This window comes from Terrapene carolina, unplaced genomic scaffold (genome assembly GCF_002925995.2).
Source record: "Terrapene carolina triunguis isolate 2854851 unplaced genomic scaffold, T_m_triunguis-2.0 Scaffold101, whole genome shotgun sequence".
NCBI lineage: Eukaryota > Metazoa > Chordata > Testudines > Emydidae > Terrapene > Terrapene triunguis.
Genome location: NW_020664452.1, coordinates 11,499 through 29,136, shown reverse-complemented (window position 1 = coordinate 29,136; position 17,638 = coordinate 11,499). Strand labels below are relative to the sequence as shown.

The 17,638-nt window shown below is 42.9% G+C and overlaps 1 protein-coding gene across 1 annotated transcript in view; it reads left to right on the top strand.

Annotated features, from left to right (window-relative positions):
* Positions 1-16,135, top strand: part of HOOK1 (hook microtubule tethering protein 1) — a 62,068-nt gene extending 45,933 nt beyond the window's left edge. The window contains exons 18-22 of the mRNA XM_026651703.2: positions 4,006-4,088; positions 5,282-5,382; positions 5,733-5,834; positions 6,910-6,978; positions 9,658-16,135. Of these exons, the coding sequence (XP_026507488.1) occupies positions 4,006-4,088; positions 5,282-5,382; positions 5,733-5,834; positions 6,910-6,978; positions 9,658-9,825 (523 nt within the window). The 3' untranslated portion in view covers positions 9,826-16,135. The remainder of the gene's footprint in view (positions 1-4,005; positions 4,089-5,281; positions 5,383-5,732; positions 5,835-6,909; positions 6,979-9,657) is intronic.
* The last annotated feature ends 1,503 nt before the right edge of the window (positions 16,136-17,638 follow it).

The window sequence follows — 17,638 nt, the reverse complement described above, 5'->3', positions numbered from 1 at the left end:
CCGACTCGTAGCTCGCCACCTCAGCCCCCCACCCTCCGCCGCCCGCTCGCCTCCTCAGCCCCCCACCCGCCACTGCCCGCCCACTCGCCTCCTCAGCTCCCCACCCCTCCGGCCAGTGATGAGCTGCCAAAATCTAAACAACCAGTTCCCTCCTCACCCGACAAGGGGGTCATGGCCCCCCCCCCGGCACTCCTGCCCCATCCAACCCCCCGCGTTCCTTGACGCCCCCCCTTCCCAGTCCCCTGACTGCCCCCCGCCTCCTCTCATTCCTGATGGCCACCCGGGACCCCTGCCCCATCCAACCACCCCTTCTCCCTGTCTCCTGACAGCCCCTGGAACCCCTGCCACTGACTGCCCACCGCCACCCCATCCAACCTCCCCCTCCTTACTGATGGTCCCCCCGGAACCCTTGCCCCCATTCAACCCCCCTGTTCCCCACCCTCTGACCGCCCCGACCCCTATCAACCCACCCACCCCCGACCACCCCCCCCCGAACTCCCCTGCCCTCTATCCAACCCCCCCGCTCCCTGCCCCCTTACTGCTGCCGCCGCGCAGCACCTGGAGCACCGGGTCGGGCCGAGCTCGCAGCCCCCCTGCTTCCCGTGAATCAGCTGTTCGCGCGGGAAGCCTGGGAGGGCTGAGAAGCGGTGCGGCGGCTTCGCGCTCAGGCCCAGGGAGATGGAGGCGGAGGTGAGCTGGGGTGGGGGGGTGCGAGGAGGGCTGCCCGCGCCGCAGCAGGTAACCCGGGGGGCGCGCGTTCAGGGGAGGAGGTGGAGGCGGAGCAGCGGTGAGCTGGGGCCAGCCACAGGCTCACCTGCCCCCCCGCCACTGCCCGCCCGCTCACTCGCCTCAGCCCCCCTCCCTCACCCTCCGCCGCGGGCCGCACAGTGAGCCCATGCGAGCCGCATGTTGTGCAGGCCTGCCTTAAAGGATAAGGAATAATGGACTTAATATATTTGTACTGTTTAGGAGAGAGCTGCACTCTAATCTCCAATCTCTCCACCTCATAGCCTGAATGATCTCTGGCTAAGTAATGTTGAAAAAGTCTGTTCTCTGGAGATTCAGGCCATTTTGGTCAGCAACAGAACAGACTCTATTAGAGCCACTATTGCAGTTAAGTGAAGAGATCTGCAACCTAGGCCAGATCTCATCAGTTATCACTGAGTCGCACACAGATCAGACATACCTAGGTTTACCTATTGCATCTGAAATCTTCTGGTCTCTCCATCAGTTCAGTGAGAGTCTGTTTAGCAGCTATATCTACATTACATATGCTGATGGAAGGATGTTCTATCTCTTCACATACTTTGGTAACCAGGCTTTTAAAAGGACTTACTCACGTTTGCCCTCCTGTCTGCTCCATACCAGCATGGGACCGGAATTTGATGGTCACACTTTATTGGGTTCCCCCTTTGAACCATTGGCAACAGCTTCTTTACCATTGCTATTAATGAAAACAGCATTTTTGGTAGCAATTATTCCCACAAGGAGGGTATCAGAGCTTCAGGAGCTTCTTATGTGATATTCCACAAAGACAAGGTCTCAGGACGCACCCTAATCTTATTCTTAAAGTTGTCTCGGTATTCCACCTCAACCAGATCATATATCTCCTAGTATTATTTCTGAAGCCCCACTTTTACAAGACTGAGGAAAAGCTTCATGTTCTTGACATTTGAAGGGCTGTATCCTTTTATCTGGGTCACACTTTGAGATCATCTCCCAGACTTTTTGTAGCTTATGTTAGAAGGATGAAAGGACAACCTGTTACAGCTGAGCATATATCCCAGTACATTAAGCCTTTTTGAGCAATGTACCATTAGTGAACATTTTGTTAAGCAGAAACAACTTTATATACCTTCTCCACACACTGTGCAATTACACAAGCTTCTCAAACGGATGCAAACTTTGAACTGCTTGAAGAAAGACTGCAGCACTGACTTGCTGAAGTCCCACCACATTCAAGCAAACTATTGCTATTTGCTATTTCCACCCAAGGTGGAATGTATATATGTGCACAATCGCTGGAAGGAGGAAAAAAATGGTTACTTACCTATCTAGTAACTCTTGTTCTTTGACGTGTTATGCACATATACGTTCCATGACCCCCGTGCTTTCCCTACTTCCTCTGATGTTCATTACATGTCACAGGGTTCACGCACTGCTTGCAGCGCCTCCTGCTGGCCATCTTGGGAATTAGCTGTGCCAGCTTGCACTGTCCCTTCAGTAGCATCTTCTCCCGTCTTGTCTCACTCTGCTGCCGCACTTATTCCCAGATCTGCAGCCTCCTCTTTGTGGCTTGGCCCTCCAGCCAGACCACTAAGGTCCTCCCCGTCCAGGGAACACAGTCTTTCCAGACCTACTGTCTGGGTGGCATCTCCAAAGCCCTTGCCGCTCCCCAATGGCTGGTAGGGGAACCCAGGCCTGCCCTCTACACTGGGTTCCAGCCCAGGGACCCTATAACAAGCAGCCTTGGTCCCTGTCACTGGGCTTCTTCCAACATATCTATCTTCCTCCGTCTCTGGGTTTGCCAGTCTCCAACTCCCTCGGTTCAGTGAGCAACTGCAGATTACTTCCCTGCTGCCTTTCCCAGCAGCAACTGCCCCCATCTGCGGGCAGCTACCTGGCTTTATACAGCCTCTTCCCCGTTCCTGCACAGGTGAGCCTGTCCTTAATAACTGCCTCCAGCCTAAAGCTCCCCTGCTTACAGGCCAATTACCTATTGGGCCCACCTAGCCTAATTCAGCTCTTGCTGGGCTGGTGTGGGGAGCACACCCCATCACACCATGGCAGTGTGCCCCTTTATATTCTCTGCTTCGGGCATGAGGATGGCAGGGTTGCATGTGCTGCCTGCTGTTACTGCTAGCAAAAAGTCTCTAACTTGAGTGCATTGGGTGCACAAGCGCCTACAGTGGAATGTATATGTGCACAATGCATTTCAAAGTACAACAGGTGCTGTACAGGTAAGTAATTCGTCCTTTTTTCTAGGACAGTTTTTCTTTCATAACCATGATTTTTTTTTTTTTTTTTTTGGTCGCTGCCACAGCCCCCTCAGCTTCCTGAAAGAACTCCTTTCAACCTCTATAGTCCCTTTCCAGAGGAGGATAGTGTGCTCTTGTTTAAGTTTGGAGTTAAATATGCCTTTTTCCAAGTCTCTCAGCTCAGAGGTGGTGACTTTTTTCACTTTTTTTAATACTTTTTTTTATTTTCAATTGAGAGAATAGTTTGATATTTCAACAACAACAAACCTTTTACCTGTATTATTTTTCAATATATTTATCATCACACTGAAGAATTTTCATACAAGTTTTCAGTTACTAGAGTGTGAAATGCAAGCATTAACCCAGAGGTGGGCAAACTATGGCCCGCGTCCTGCCTGGCCCTTGAGCTCCCGGCTGGGGAGGCTAGCCCCCGGGCCCTCCCCTGCTGTCCTCCCTCCCCCGCAGCCTCAGCTCACCCTGCCACCAGCGCTCTGGGCGGCGGGGCTACGAGCTCCTGCCAGGCAGCGCGGCAGCATGTCTGGCTCCAGCTGGGCAGTGCGGCTGCCAGTGCTGCTGCTCTGAGCGGCATGGTAAGGGGGTGGGGAGTGGGGGGGGGGTGGGATAAGGGGCAGGAGGTCCCGGGGGGCAGTCGGGACAGGGAGCAAGGGGTGGTTGGATAGGCGTGGGAGTCCCAGGGAGCCTGTCAGGGGGTGGGGATGTGGATGGGGTTGGGGCAGTCAGGGGACAGGGGATCGGGGGGGTTGGATAGGGGGTGGGGTTCTGGGGGGGGTGGATAGGGACGGGGGTCCTGGGAGGGGGCGGTCAGGGGACAAGGAGCAGGGGGGTTGGATGGGTCGGGGGTTCTGAGGGGGGTGGGGAGGGGGCAGAGGCCAGGCTGTTTGGAGAGGCACAGCCTTCCCTACCCGGCCCTCCATACAGTTTCGGAACCCCGATGTGGCCCTCAGGCCAAAAAGTTTACTCACCCCTGCATTAACCTAACCTCTGGATCAAATCTCTGAATCCATAGGGAAAAACTGAATGAAGTCCATGATGAGTTACAGAAAAAAGAGGCACTTTTTGCAGAGCTTCAGCCAGATGCAAATCAGAACTGTAAGTATCTGCATGAGGTTACATAATATTTGCTCCTGAAAGTACCTCTGTAGTCATAATTGCCTCCATGCACGAGATACCATTTTCATACCAGTTTAACTTGGAAAAGTAAAGTAAACTTGAAACAGAAAAAGAAGAGAGAGAGAGAGAGTGTGTGTGTGTGTGTGTGTGTGTGTGTGTGTGTGTGTGTGTGTCTCCATTACAATGGGACTTCAGTCTTCGGTCCTTTAGTGCTAACGAAATATAAATAATTTCTTGGAAATAACTTCTCACCTGCTCTATCATTTGTCTCTCTCTAAATTATACTGAAATATTGATATGGCCTAGAACTCTTCAGGAGCCTAACGCATTACATCATAAATACAGTGCTCCTGGGGGAATTCTGCGCCAAAAAAATAAAAATTCTGTGCAGACTATTTTAAAATTCTGCAAATTGTATTTGTTCAAATAACACTACACAATCATGCCAGTTTCAGTTATTTCGGTAATTTATTTCAAAGTACCTATCAGCAAGTACGTCTGTAACAATACAGACACACAAAATTTCCCCCAGGAGTGAAGAGTTAAAGAAACCCCTACGACAACACAGTTCCTGCTTCTCTGCCCCCATCTCCCCCAGAGCCCAACTGGGGGGAGGGACAGACACTCACACACCCTTCCCCCCCAGAGCCAAGCTGCAACCCCCCCCCCCAGCCAATACACCCGAACCCCCTAACTCCCAGAGCCCAGCCCAGATACCCGCACCACCTCCCCCTCAGAGCCCAGCTGTGGGGGAGTCCCCCCAGCCCAGACACCCGTCCCTCTACCCCTTAGAGCCCCAGGATCCAGAGGGAGAAACAGCCTGATGCTCCTTCTGGGGCTTGCACAGAGTTTCCTGTGCGCAGCCCTCTCCTTCCCTCAGGGCATGCGGCGAACCCTTTAGCTCTCTCTCCCCCTCCCTCTGGCAGTGTCTTCAATGTGTGAGCTGGGCTCTGCTGGGTCCAGCAGCCCCTAGTGGCAACCAGCAGCACTACAGCCCATTTCTGTGGGAGAAAGAAAATTCTGTGCAAAAAACGTTAATTTCCGCAAAATTCTGCATTACACAGTGGTGCAGAATTCCCCCAGGAGTAATACAAGTAGAATATTGATGAAGCTTTAAAAATACCTAGTCCCTGTCATTTTGGTGTTTTTAAAATGTTTTTTTTTCTAAATAGCTCAAAAGATTGATGAGCTGGAGGCAGCTTTGCGTAAAAAAGATGAAGACATGAAAGCAATGGAAGAAAGATATAAAATGTACCTGGAGAAAGCAAGAAATGTGAGTGGTACATTTCAATATAAATAAAGTCTCTCTTCTCTCCCCTCCCCATCATCCCACCTCTATGAATCAGTGATGCTGACAGGCTTCTCAAATATCCTGTATTAAAAGTGGTTTTATCTCACATTTTTAGGCCAAATTCCTTGGTTATTGTAACTTGCATGCAGCATAGTGTAGAATGTAATCCCAAATATGAAAAGCTGTTATTAACGCTTCCTTATTAATTGGCATCTTCTGTCATACTTGTGTCCTTCATTTGGATTTCACTGTTGCATGTTTTATTTCCAGCTGAGATGTGAGGTTGTTGAAGATGAAACATCAAGCATAATATATTCATTTTCTTTATACAGGTGATAAAAACCTTAGACCCCAAACTAAATCCAGCATCAGCAGAAATTATGTTGCTGAGAAAGCAGCTAATAGAGAGAGACAAAAAAATTGAAGCACTGGAGGTAAAACTTATATCTCTTCTTGTTTTTCTTTTTAAAATCCTATTGTATGTCCTAAGTGGAAATCTCACTTGTGTGTGAGACACTGCAAAGTCTCTTTGATTCAATTGCCTTTCTATTACTCGAACTGCTCAACCTATCAAGCACAGAGATTTGACCTTGATTTGCTGACATTCTGTCCTGAGGTGAATCTGTCAAGACTGTTCACATATATAATATTATAAAAGGTGTTTATTTTTAAGGTTAAGTGTTTTATTCCTTATGAAAAGTAATGTGTATGAATTTAAAACATCTCAGAGAGTTTAAAGTAAACTGTAGTTTAACTATAGTGCTACCAGTGCACTATGGTAATTGGAAATCTGTATAATACCATGCATTGTTGAATGGAAAATATGACTTTTTAAGTATAATTTAGTCTGTTACATGTAATGAGTTATGTATTTTGATATAGAGTTATTATAATAATATTAGAGACACTAAAATATTACACAGGTTATACTAAAAATGCTGTTCCTAGTGAAAGCTACTTGGGTAAATATAACATTTCTAAACAGTTTTTAAATCTTTAAGGGCCTGATCCTGCATTTGTTATGCACTCAAAATTCCCATTGACTTTTCTGTGTACTGACAGTAGACTAGGACCCTAGATTATTAAATCAGTGGGGATAATTGCTCATTTATGGCTGCTAATGCAATGGAATTATGACTTTCTGAAATATTTGCACTGAACATACTCTTGATTATATATCCACAAAAAGGTTTCCTTTTTACAGTGATGCATTATTTAAAATTTTTATCCGTCTGTCTTGGTAAGGAGTGGTTCCTTTTCTTGCAATAGTCTATTATAATAATAAACAATTTCATCACTTTGATAGCCACTTTTGAAAATCCATATAATTGTTTACACTGTTTTAGTTGCAGTATTTGTCTATCACACTACTGTATGTGTTTATCTCAGTCAAGTCCTCTAAGGAAAGTGGACTCTGATAAAGTTTTTATAATTATCTACACTTTTCAGAACTTTTGTGTAGTTAAGATTCCCTTGTCTATTTTTAAATCTGTTTATCTTTCTCTCTAGAGTGAATGTAAGATTGCCAAGTTGCGTGATTATGAAGAAAAGCTAATTGTATCTGCATGGTATAACAAGGTAGGTCGAAACAATCCACTCGTCTGTCAGTATGGTAACTTAAAAGTCAGAAGTACTCAGGATGAGCTTATAAACAATTTGAAACTATAATTTTCTTGCCATCTTGATCTGTTCCATACTTAAAGCCTGTTTCATTGAATACTACTGAGGTGATTTTGAGACCTGGATTACCTTTTTTAGATGTGTTACAAATTTGGTTACCTATGGGAGGAAAAACCCATTTCTCTACAGTTATCTTTGCACAGACATCAAGGATGAAGGCTAAAATAGCCTCTTTCTAAAACAATAACATATATGATAGGTGGGGCTATTAGCACCGCCTAGTATTAAGGTTGCCTGACACTTCCCATTAGAAACTTGTATTTTCAGTTGCTTAACAAGTTTTTTTTGTTATCTGCCAAACTTTAACTCAAATTCTGCATACTGGGTGTCTGCATCAGGCTGAATTGGTTTTGGAAAGTTTTTTTCAGCCAAAACAGTTCAGCCATTTGTAAGAACAAAGTTACGGAAAAATATTTTGCTTCAGTCTTCCCTAAAAGGGTTAATGGTATCGAAATACTCAACACAAACAATATTAACAACAAGGGGAAAGGGAATGCAAGCCAAAATAGGGAAACGGGTTAAAGCATATTTAGATAAGTTAGACGTATTCAAGTGGGCTGGACCTGATTAAATTCATCCTAGAGAACTTAAGGAACTAGCTGAATCAATCTCTGAACCGTTAGCAATTCTCTTTGAGAATTCATGGCGAACAGGTGAGGTCTGGAGAGGACTGGAGAAGGGCAAACATAGTAGCTATTTTTAAAAAGGGGAACAAAGATGACCCAGGGAATTATAGACCAGACACCCTAAATTGATACCTGGAAAGATTTTGGAACAAATTATTATGCAATCAGTTTGTAAGCACCTAGGGGAAAATAGGATTATAAGGAATAGCCAGCATGACTTTGTCAAGAACAAATCATGCCACACCTACCTAATTTCCTCCTTTGGCAGGGTTACTGGCTTTGTTGATGGGGGGAGATGCAGAAGATGTGCTACATCTTGATTTTTAGCAAGGCTTTTGTCACAGTCCCACTGATGTTTTCATAAGCAAACTAGGGAATATGGTGTAGATGAAATTACTATAAGGTTGCACAACTGGTTGAGAGACCATACTCAGAGTGGTTATCAATGGTTTGCTGTCAAACTGAGAGGGTGAATCTAGCGGGGTTCCACAGGGATCAGTCCTGGCTCTGGTATTAGTCAGTATTTTCATTAATGACTTGGATAATTGAGTGGAGAGTATGCTTATAAAATCTGCAGATGACACCAAGCTGTGGGGATTGCAAGCATTTAGGAGGACAGGATTAGAATTCAAAACCACCTTGACAAATTCAAGAATTGCTCTGAAATTTACAAGATTAAATTTAGTAAAGACAAGTACAAAGAACTACAATTAAGGAGGAAAAATCAAATGCACAACTACAAAATGCAGAGTAACTTGCTAGGCAATAGAACTACAGAAAAATATGAGTGTTACAGTGGATCACAAATTGAATAGGAGTCAACAAATTAGGAATTGCAAAATATCATTCTGAAGTGCTAATAACATTCTGAAGTGTATTAACCAGAGTGTCATATGTATGACATGGGAGGTAATTGTCCCTTTCTATTTGGCACTGGTGAGGCCTCAGCAGGAGTACCGTGTCCAGTTCTGGGCACCACACTTTAGGCAAGAGGTGAACAAATTGAAGAGAGTCCAGAGGAGAGCAACAAAAAATGATAAAAAGTTTAGAAAACCTGATCTGTGAAGAAAGGTTAAAAAAGCTGGGCATTTTAGTCTTGAGAAAAGACAACTGAAGGAGGAACTGATAAGTCTTCAAATATGTTTAGGGCTGTTGTAAAGAGGATGGTGATCAATTGTTTTCCATGTCCACTGAAGGCAGGACAAGAAGTAATGGGCTTAATCTGCAGCAAGGGAGATTTAGGTTAGATATTAGGAAAAAAACTATCTAACTATAAGGGTAGTTACGTACTGGAGTAGGCTTCCAAAGGTGGTTGTGGAATCCCCATCACTGGAGGTTTTTAAGAAGAGGTTGGACAAACACCAGTGAGGGATGGTCTAGGTGTACTCGGTCCTGCCTCAGCGCAGGGGGCTCAACTTGATAACTAATTTCTCAAGGTCCTTTCCAGCCCTACATTTCTATTATTCTGTTTTGCAATGTAACCCCCCCACCCCCCCCAAAAAAAAGACTTTTTCCTCTGAGAACCTCTGGTACCCCCATGCTTTGGAGCAGGATCTTGAACTTTGGCACAGGGGTGGCCTTTGCGTTAGGGAATATGCCTTTTGCTGTCTCCGTGAAAATCCACTCAAATTTGGCTAAGTTATAAGCCTTTGAAATGTTTCAATGCCCATGTGCTCATAGAGAAGACTTCAGAGTTCAGAGATTTTAGCTGCTTAAGATTCTGTCTTCACTGAGCATGCTCAAGACCCTCACAGTTCCTCCATGTGGCTAGGGAAAAGAAAGAAGTGGATTGGGACAAGAAGACTGGGAGTGATGAGGAGAAAGAAACTTGACTGAAAGCCAGGGATGGGGCAGGGAGTGGGAAACGGGACTGGGACATGCAATGCAAAATTCCAGCTACTTTTGATGATGTGAAAAAGATGTCTCATTCGCTTATTTTATTTCTTCACAGAGCCTGGCTTTCCAGAAGCTCAGTATGGAATCCAGACTGGTGGGTAGCAGTACCTGCAAAGACCCTGGGTCATGCCCTCCTGGACGCTCTTTCCTAGCACAGCAACGACATGTCACCAACGCCAGACGGAATCTCTCTATTAAAGTACCTAATGCAACATCGGATTAAACCACAAAGGAAACGTTTACACTAAAGTGTCCTTAAAATATTTTGTGGCTTCCATTGTAACTACCTGACCGAGGAAGAGGTTGTGATGCTGGGCTTCAGCTATTTTAACATCAAAACTTATTGAATACACAATGGTAAATTAATTTGGTGAATGGTTTCTAAAAATCATCAGCACTCTTAGTCTACTAAAGACTGTTGCGCCAGCAACCTTTTCTAAAAAGCAGCACCTAGATGGAAGTAGATTTGAATAACTGAAGTATGTGTTTACAAGCACAGCTTTAAAGATTTATATTTGTCTTCATAGTATATTGTATATAAATACAAAAAATTGGCAATATATATTATATTTAATATTTTTAGTCTGGAATTGACTGATTTTTTTTAACAGAAGAACAATTTTTGGAAAACATCAGAAAATTGATAACACTAGGTATATTTGCTGGATCTTTATAACATAAAGAAAAATCAGTCCTTTGGCTAGAAGAGTCCATAGTTTTAAAATGATGCATTTGTGAATCAAGAGAATTTTGGCATTCCAAAACTGTTTAGTGACTTCAGGACTTAACTTTTAAGACAGAAGATATATCACTATCTCAATCAAGAAGCAGAAAGTTTCAATCTACTTAAAATGGTAACTACTTAATTTGTTTAAATTTGTGTATATACTTAAGGAAAACCTGTCTTTAACGTGCTGAATTCACTAAAGCCAAAAAGTCTGTCTGTTTGAATTAATGTAGTAGTCAATAATGTTTTTTAAAAAAACAACACTTCTAAAATGTAGTTGTATTATATAATTTTTATTACAGTCTTTGGGAGGGGAGAAATCCCTACTATTTATTCAGTTAAACAGCTTTGCGCATAAAAATCACTCTCTCATTCCTCAGGTTTTTATATATTTTCTTTAATTACTGTGAACTAATCACATCAAGCAGACAGGCTAATGGAGAGATCTTTGCGCATGGTTAGTAACATAGATTGTTTGGCATGGAAAAGATAAAGGTACAAGACATCCGGTATCCCAGATCTCGGAAGATGAACATAGCTAGATGGATTGGTGTGAAATTTATCTGTATCATTAAATTTATTAAATGTAATTTGGGATATTGCAGATTATGTACTATCTGTATTTTATGACTTCTAAACCAAACTTTGTACTTTGGGATAATTTAAGCATTATACCCAGATGTATAGATACTCTTTCCTTAAACCTGTTTATTAAATCATTTTAACAGTAGCTTTAATAAAAATTTGTTTCACACCTATCCATACAACACTTCAGTTGACATTTGTTTACAAAATGGCTATTTTCACATCAAAAACTTACAAAAAAGCACCTTTAAAAAAGATTTTTTGAATTTTCCATGATCTTTATAAACTGACTAGACCAGTCTGTCACATCAATAGTAAAATAACACAGTGAATAAAGTCACAGCAGACTTAAAAGAAACCTAATCTAGCAAACTAAGGTAAAGATGTGAGGCTACCATACCTATAGTATAGTAAACATCACGTGCTTGGATTAAAAGAATGTGTGTATCTTTTCAATATTAAAGCCATATTAATTTGAAAGCTGGACTCAATTTTGCTTGCAAAATTCAAAATTAGGTCTTTTTGAGTTTGTAATGAAATATGAATTTTGAGTAGCTTTGCATTTCATTAGATACTTCACAAGCCTCTAAATAAGGCTTCTCTTTTGATCTCTTGCTGCCCTAAGGTCCTGATCATTCTGGAAATGGACCTCCTGCATGATTCCACAGGAAAAGTCTGTCCACTCGTTCAGTTTGTGTTTCTTTAAAAAAGTGTTTTGCTCTCTTTACAGTATTATAAATATCAGCATTCAATTTGATTTCCTCCTAAAATGTTTATCAATAGAGAGAGCTGAAATCTAACCGTATACTACACTTATTTGTAATAAATATTCTAATTGAATTATTGTTATTTTGTCTTTCAAGTTCTGTCCTGCAGAATTCTGTGCTTCTGTTGATGACTCTTAGTGATGCATTGATATTGCTGGATTGTGTTTTTGTATGTTTCTAAGCTTTGATTGCCTACTATTTGATTGAAATGGGTGGGTGGGTGGGAAGGCAACTTTTGCAGATGTCTTAGCATGACTCTTATGTTTAAAAGGTTTGGTATTTTAGTATGTTCTTTGTGAAATGTGGAACAGAATTATCACTAATATCATTGAATAGGTGTTTTTCCCTGTAAATGCGATTTCACAAACACGGTAATTCTTCGGCTTCCTTTTGAAAGCACTCACCTAGAATATAGTCCTAATGGATTCTGTCATATGTTATCACATTAGTGTTGCAGTGTCAATATCGCAAGTCAGGTGCTAGTAGGAATAGAACCCTTTCACCAACCCTTCTCAAAACTGCAGACACCAGGTCCAAAGAACTTGAATAAGGAATATGATCCCTTTTACTTAGCTGAGGCTGTGTCAGCTAAGTAGCAGTAAGCATTTTAGTGGTTACTCAAGGACAGCTTGGATTTTCAGAGAAGGATTATCTGTATGAGGTGTTTCTGGGATGGCCATCACTATGTATTTAGCTGTCAGATAAAATTTTACTTAGAATTATTGGAACTGGTAAAGCAGTATGTCACTTCTTTACCATCTGTTCAGGACTAGTTAGAAGTTGTAGAAGAACTATTTTCACAGGTCTGGTTAAATTTGGACCTCCACCTGCGAGTGAGGAATTGATCAACAGACCTCAGTATTTGATCACGAGCCATTCATCTACTATTCATTTCCACTCGTTTTAAGGTGGTATAATAAAAAATGCAGTAGGATTAACCTTTATATTGAGCATGTTTTGAGAATCTTTATTGATGGCACACTCTTTAGAAAAGTGTTGAATTATTTAGCTACAAATTACTGAGCTATGTACAACTGGTATTGTTTCCCAGATTTACTTAGTGTGGACAATTGGGGTGATCCAGAGACTAGGGCTATTGGCTGTCTCGTGATAAATCTAATTTATGTTGTGTTCAGATGTCACAGCTATAAATGCACACAGATTATTAAATGAGATAATTGATTCCTGCTGTATTTCTCCAGTACAGCTAATAATGTTGGAAAGAAGTAACTTTCTAATAAAGCTGGTAATATAGATCCAATGATGAAAGAAAAAATCCCCTTTGCAAATGTTGTAAATTACTAGAGCGTTGTTTCATGGATGGTTTTGGGGATAGAGATTTCACTTGGTGTGAGACCATTTAATTTAATTTGTAATAAGATATTTGTATGGGATTAACTCTGCCCCTTTGGTTGAAATATGGCTGTTCTGGTGGTTCCCATTAATAATCCTAATTTTGGATTATTAGATTTCTGTCATTCCTAGGTGTATCAGGCAGCTTTAACACACCTATATTTTAAGAGATTAAGATACATTCAGTGAAATTAATGAAAATTTCACCTAATATTGATTTTTTTCTTAATGAGAAATATGCAAAAGTATTCTGTTTTCTATCATAAGCATTTACTTGGTGACAACTAGTAAAAGCAATACTAATGTTTTATTTAAGCAGTCATAGATTAGGAATTTTTTTTAAATAAATGCTACTTAGTTAATGATGTCTAATAAAGTAACTTTCCCAAATCTTTTACTTTTGTTTCCACTCGTTCTGCCAGGTTTGAGGTTTACTGTGTATCAATGTCTAAATTTTCTGTTTTTAAAACAAACGTAAAGACTGTGTTATCACATAGAACTGGAAAAAAAAATTGCACTAATTTTTAAACTCTGGTTTTATTCTTTCTCTGGAAAATATTATTTTATATTCACATAAAGATTTTTAAAATGAATTCAGTGGTCTCTTTATTTTAAGTACTGCATTTAGTAGTCCTTATACCATAAATTCTTTGTGATAGGAGCCGTGTCTATCCCTTAGTTTGTACAGTGTCCTGATCAGCACCTTTGGGTGCTGTCATAATTACTGTGCCTAAAATGTAGCTTACAAGCTATAGATTTGTTTAAATCAACCTCGAGCTTCTCGTTCTTGCCATCAAAGTCCTGCATAACTTAATTCCTCCTACCTTTCTGCTCTTGTTTCCATTTAAGCTACATTACTAACTTTTCTTCAAGGGATTGTCCATTTGTATTCCACTTTTAGCAGTGCACTTGCACCTCATGCACGTGAGATTGGATTATTTTGTCCATTTGGGACTGCATCTACACCCCACATGCCCTCTGGTGTTTTGTAGCCAAGGGTATAAAGGGCAGACGGCCACAACTGTCCATCACTTCTTCTTGCCTCCCGGTGACAGTGAGACGGAACTCTTTCAGCATCCATGTCTTTCTACAAGTGTTCTCTAGTTTTGAGTTTAGTATTCCTTAGTATGGTATTCCTTTTTTATTTGTGTGTTGGCAAATTAAAAATACAAAGACAAGATCTCCAGCTTCAGGAGTGCATGGGTACTGGACCCCGCAGTTCCCAAAACATGGCAGAGTCTAAATCCCTCCTGCAAGGCAGCTGTTCATATCAGTGATGGAGAATCAAAATGCTGCTTCTGCCTCAGTGAAGTATATATAGCACTTAAGTGCTTAGTTTATTGCCTTTTTTAAAAAAGGACACACAAAGTGAGGGAATCCTTCCAAAAAACATTTTTCCTTGTGAAAAGATCTCTGAATGCATCTTCTGTGCCATATGAGGAAGAAACTGGACCAGATCGTGTCTGCTACTGCTTCTGTTAGCCCCAGGACCACCACAAGCTCCAGACTTTATATGTTTATGGAATTGTCAAGAGCCTCCAAACCCTTCTCAATGCAATCTTCTGAGGAGAGAGGGAGGGAAGAGCACTGCTCAGAGTGATAAGAAATGAACCTCTCTCTTACTAGCACCAACTAGAATGGCAGGCATTTTGAGGCCCAGATCAGGTACTGCTGACTGACACCTGAGCACTGATTGGTCACCAGACACCAGCCCGTCAGGAGCCAACGTGTACCTCTTTCTATACTAGCACCTAATATTGGAGTGCTCTGTGCCCTCATCCACTACACCTACCATGCAACCAGCCAATGTTGAGGGAAACACTCCTAGAACTGACTTTCTTGGTACCAGGAAGATTCACGGTATTGCGTGACTTGGAAGTAACCGAACAACCAGAGTCATCATTGCTGGGCGTTGTAAAGAAATTCCTAGTACCGGTGCCATCTGCCTGTATCAGCCACCTCAGTTCCTGCACGGGACACTTCAGGATCCTCTAGAACTCCAAGAAGGATGGCCCAGCCTATGGAGGAAATGTATTTTCTCCTCCTCTGCGTCATAGCAAAGTGGAGACATGTTGCCCATGTACTTACCACACTCTCCTGGCTATGAGCCAAATTACTCCAACAGTGAGTCCAGAGGATACTTTTTCAGAAGGGGACATCAGGAGATGTGTGACGAGCCCCTCTCCTGTTAATCTCCGTGGCCAACAATACCAAACCTGTCCAATTCATTCATGGTCATTGGGGGCCCTTTGGGGGATGTCACCAAGAAGAAAGACTTCAGCAGGTGCTCCTGCCTCCAAAAAGTGGGTCTCCTTGACCTCTTGGGACATCAAAAAGGTCCACCATACTTCTCAACGTCGGGACTAGGACACAGAGCAGGATGATGGTGGCTGTCCACCTTATACCAGTGGCAGTATCATTTGATGAGGCCATCACCCCAGCTTTTCCAACCCAGTCAGATGACTGCCAGATCCTCCAAAAGCTTTTCCGGTGACCAGTACCCTGAAATTCCAGTAGGCATAGTGCAGGAGAAGTTACACAAATTTGTCAACATTGTGCAGTCCCCAGAAGCACCTGCCACCTTTAGTGACTCCAATAGTATGTATTCTAGATTACTTGCTAGCTCTCAAGTGTTTTTGACTCTCTAGCTCTATAAGAGTCCATTTGGAAGCTATTTCCTCTCATCATCCAACCAAAAGTCACACCCACTGGTTCCTAGATTTCTCAAAGGCCTCATTCATGTCTTTCCAGTAGTCTGAGACTTCACCCATCTGAGACCTCAGTGTAGTATCATCAGCATGAAAGGGCCCTGCCCTTGAACCTTTAGCAATCTGTTCTTTGTACCACCTTTTTGTGAAGACAGCTTTCTTGGGGCATGTCTACACTTACAGCATTGTAGCGGCGCAGCTGTACTGGTGCAACTGCACCACTTCATTGTGTGTGGTGAAGATGCATTATGCCAACAGGAGAGAAGCTCTCCCATTGGCATGAAAAAACCCACCCCCGCAGAAGGTCTCTCCCCAACCTAGCGCTGTGAGTGACGTAAGTTTTGCTGACACAAGTGGTAGTGTAGACATAGACCTAGTGCCTAAGAAAGAATAGGAGAGATCCAAACCTCCATGGCAGGACCCTGCCCCCCACCCCCCACCCCATATACAGCATTCTAAAAGGACAAGGTGACATTAAGCCCTCACTCAAAATTCTTACCTAAAGCTGTCTCTGGATTTCACCTGAATCAAGTGATCCTGCCAGTTATTTTTCCCAAGCCTTATACTAGTCAAGGGGAAGCCAGACTCCAAACCTTAGATGTTATCAGGACTCTCGCCCACTATTTGTCTTGAATGAGACCATTCAGAAATTCTCCTAAACTGTTTCTGGCCTCTGCTACCAGCATGAAAGGTCAGCCTGTGTCCTCTCAAAGACTGTCTAAAGGGGTTTCAGACTGCAGTAGAACTTGCATACAATAGCATAGACGGACCCACATACGCAAATTAAGGCCTATTCCACCAGAGCTCAGGCAGCCTGAGCAGCTTATCTAAGAGGCATTCCAGTCTCAGAGATTTGAAGAGCAGCTGTCTGGACTTCAGTTCACACCTTCACTCAACATGACTCCTTGGTGGAGTATAACATGTTTTACCGGAATTGTTTGCTGCTGTTGAAATGCTGGGCTGAAACACAACAGCTATTTACCATGTGTGTGACCCCAAAAAAGTTTTTAAAAAATAAAATACATTGGATGTGTTTAATCGGGGGGTATTTGAGAGAGGCAGGATGCAGCTACCTAAAAACAATTGGTCAGGAGAATGGGACTAGCCCACCTACCCGCTAACAACTAAAACTCTTTCATGTATTTTCTCTATATCTTTACACAGTAACAAAGTGTTTTGGCTTTAGTATGCCTGTTACTGACACCTACCTGATCCAACATGCTCAACCTTTATTACAATGCATGCAAATTATTTGCCTGTATTCATTCCCCCGTTTCTTACTTATTTACCATCCTCACCCATAGGTTTGTCATTAGGTCAAAAAGCAGCAGTGTGTCTAGCCTCGTTATCCGCCCTCAGGATTTGATAAAGACTCCACTCGTGTATAGCCTTAGCAGTCTCTTCTGTGGCTGCAGATTTTTTTTCCCCAGCCTTTTCTGTGACTAAAAATAAAAAAAGTAGAGATAATATGGCTTCCTCCACCCTTGAATCATTCTTCTTCAATGTCACTGACCCAGGGGCAGCTCTAGGCACCAGCAAAGCAAGCAGGTGCTTGGGGTAGCCCATTTGCAGGGGCGGCAGGGATCCAGCATGGGAGCTGAGAAGCAACTGGGGGCCCTGGGAGCTGTAGTTCCTTGGTTAGCTCCCTGCCTATAGAGCCAGCCCTGGAGCAGGGAAAGAACTACATTTCCCAGCATTCCCTTGGCCACTACCAACAGGAAAGAGGGAAGGGAGGGAGGAAGCTGAGACCTCATGCTGCAGCCTGATGTGAATGGAGACCTGCACTGGGAAGGGTAGGGATACCATATTTTAACATTAAAAAAATAGGACACTCCACGGGGAGGGAGGGTAGCCCCACCCTGCCACCATCCACGTCCTCCGACTGCCCCCCCCACC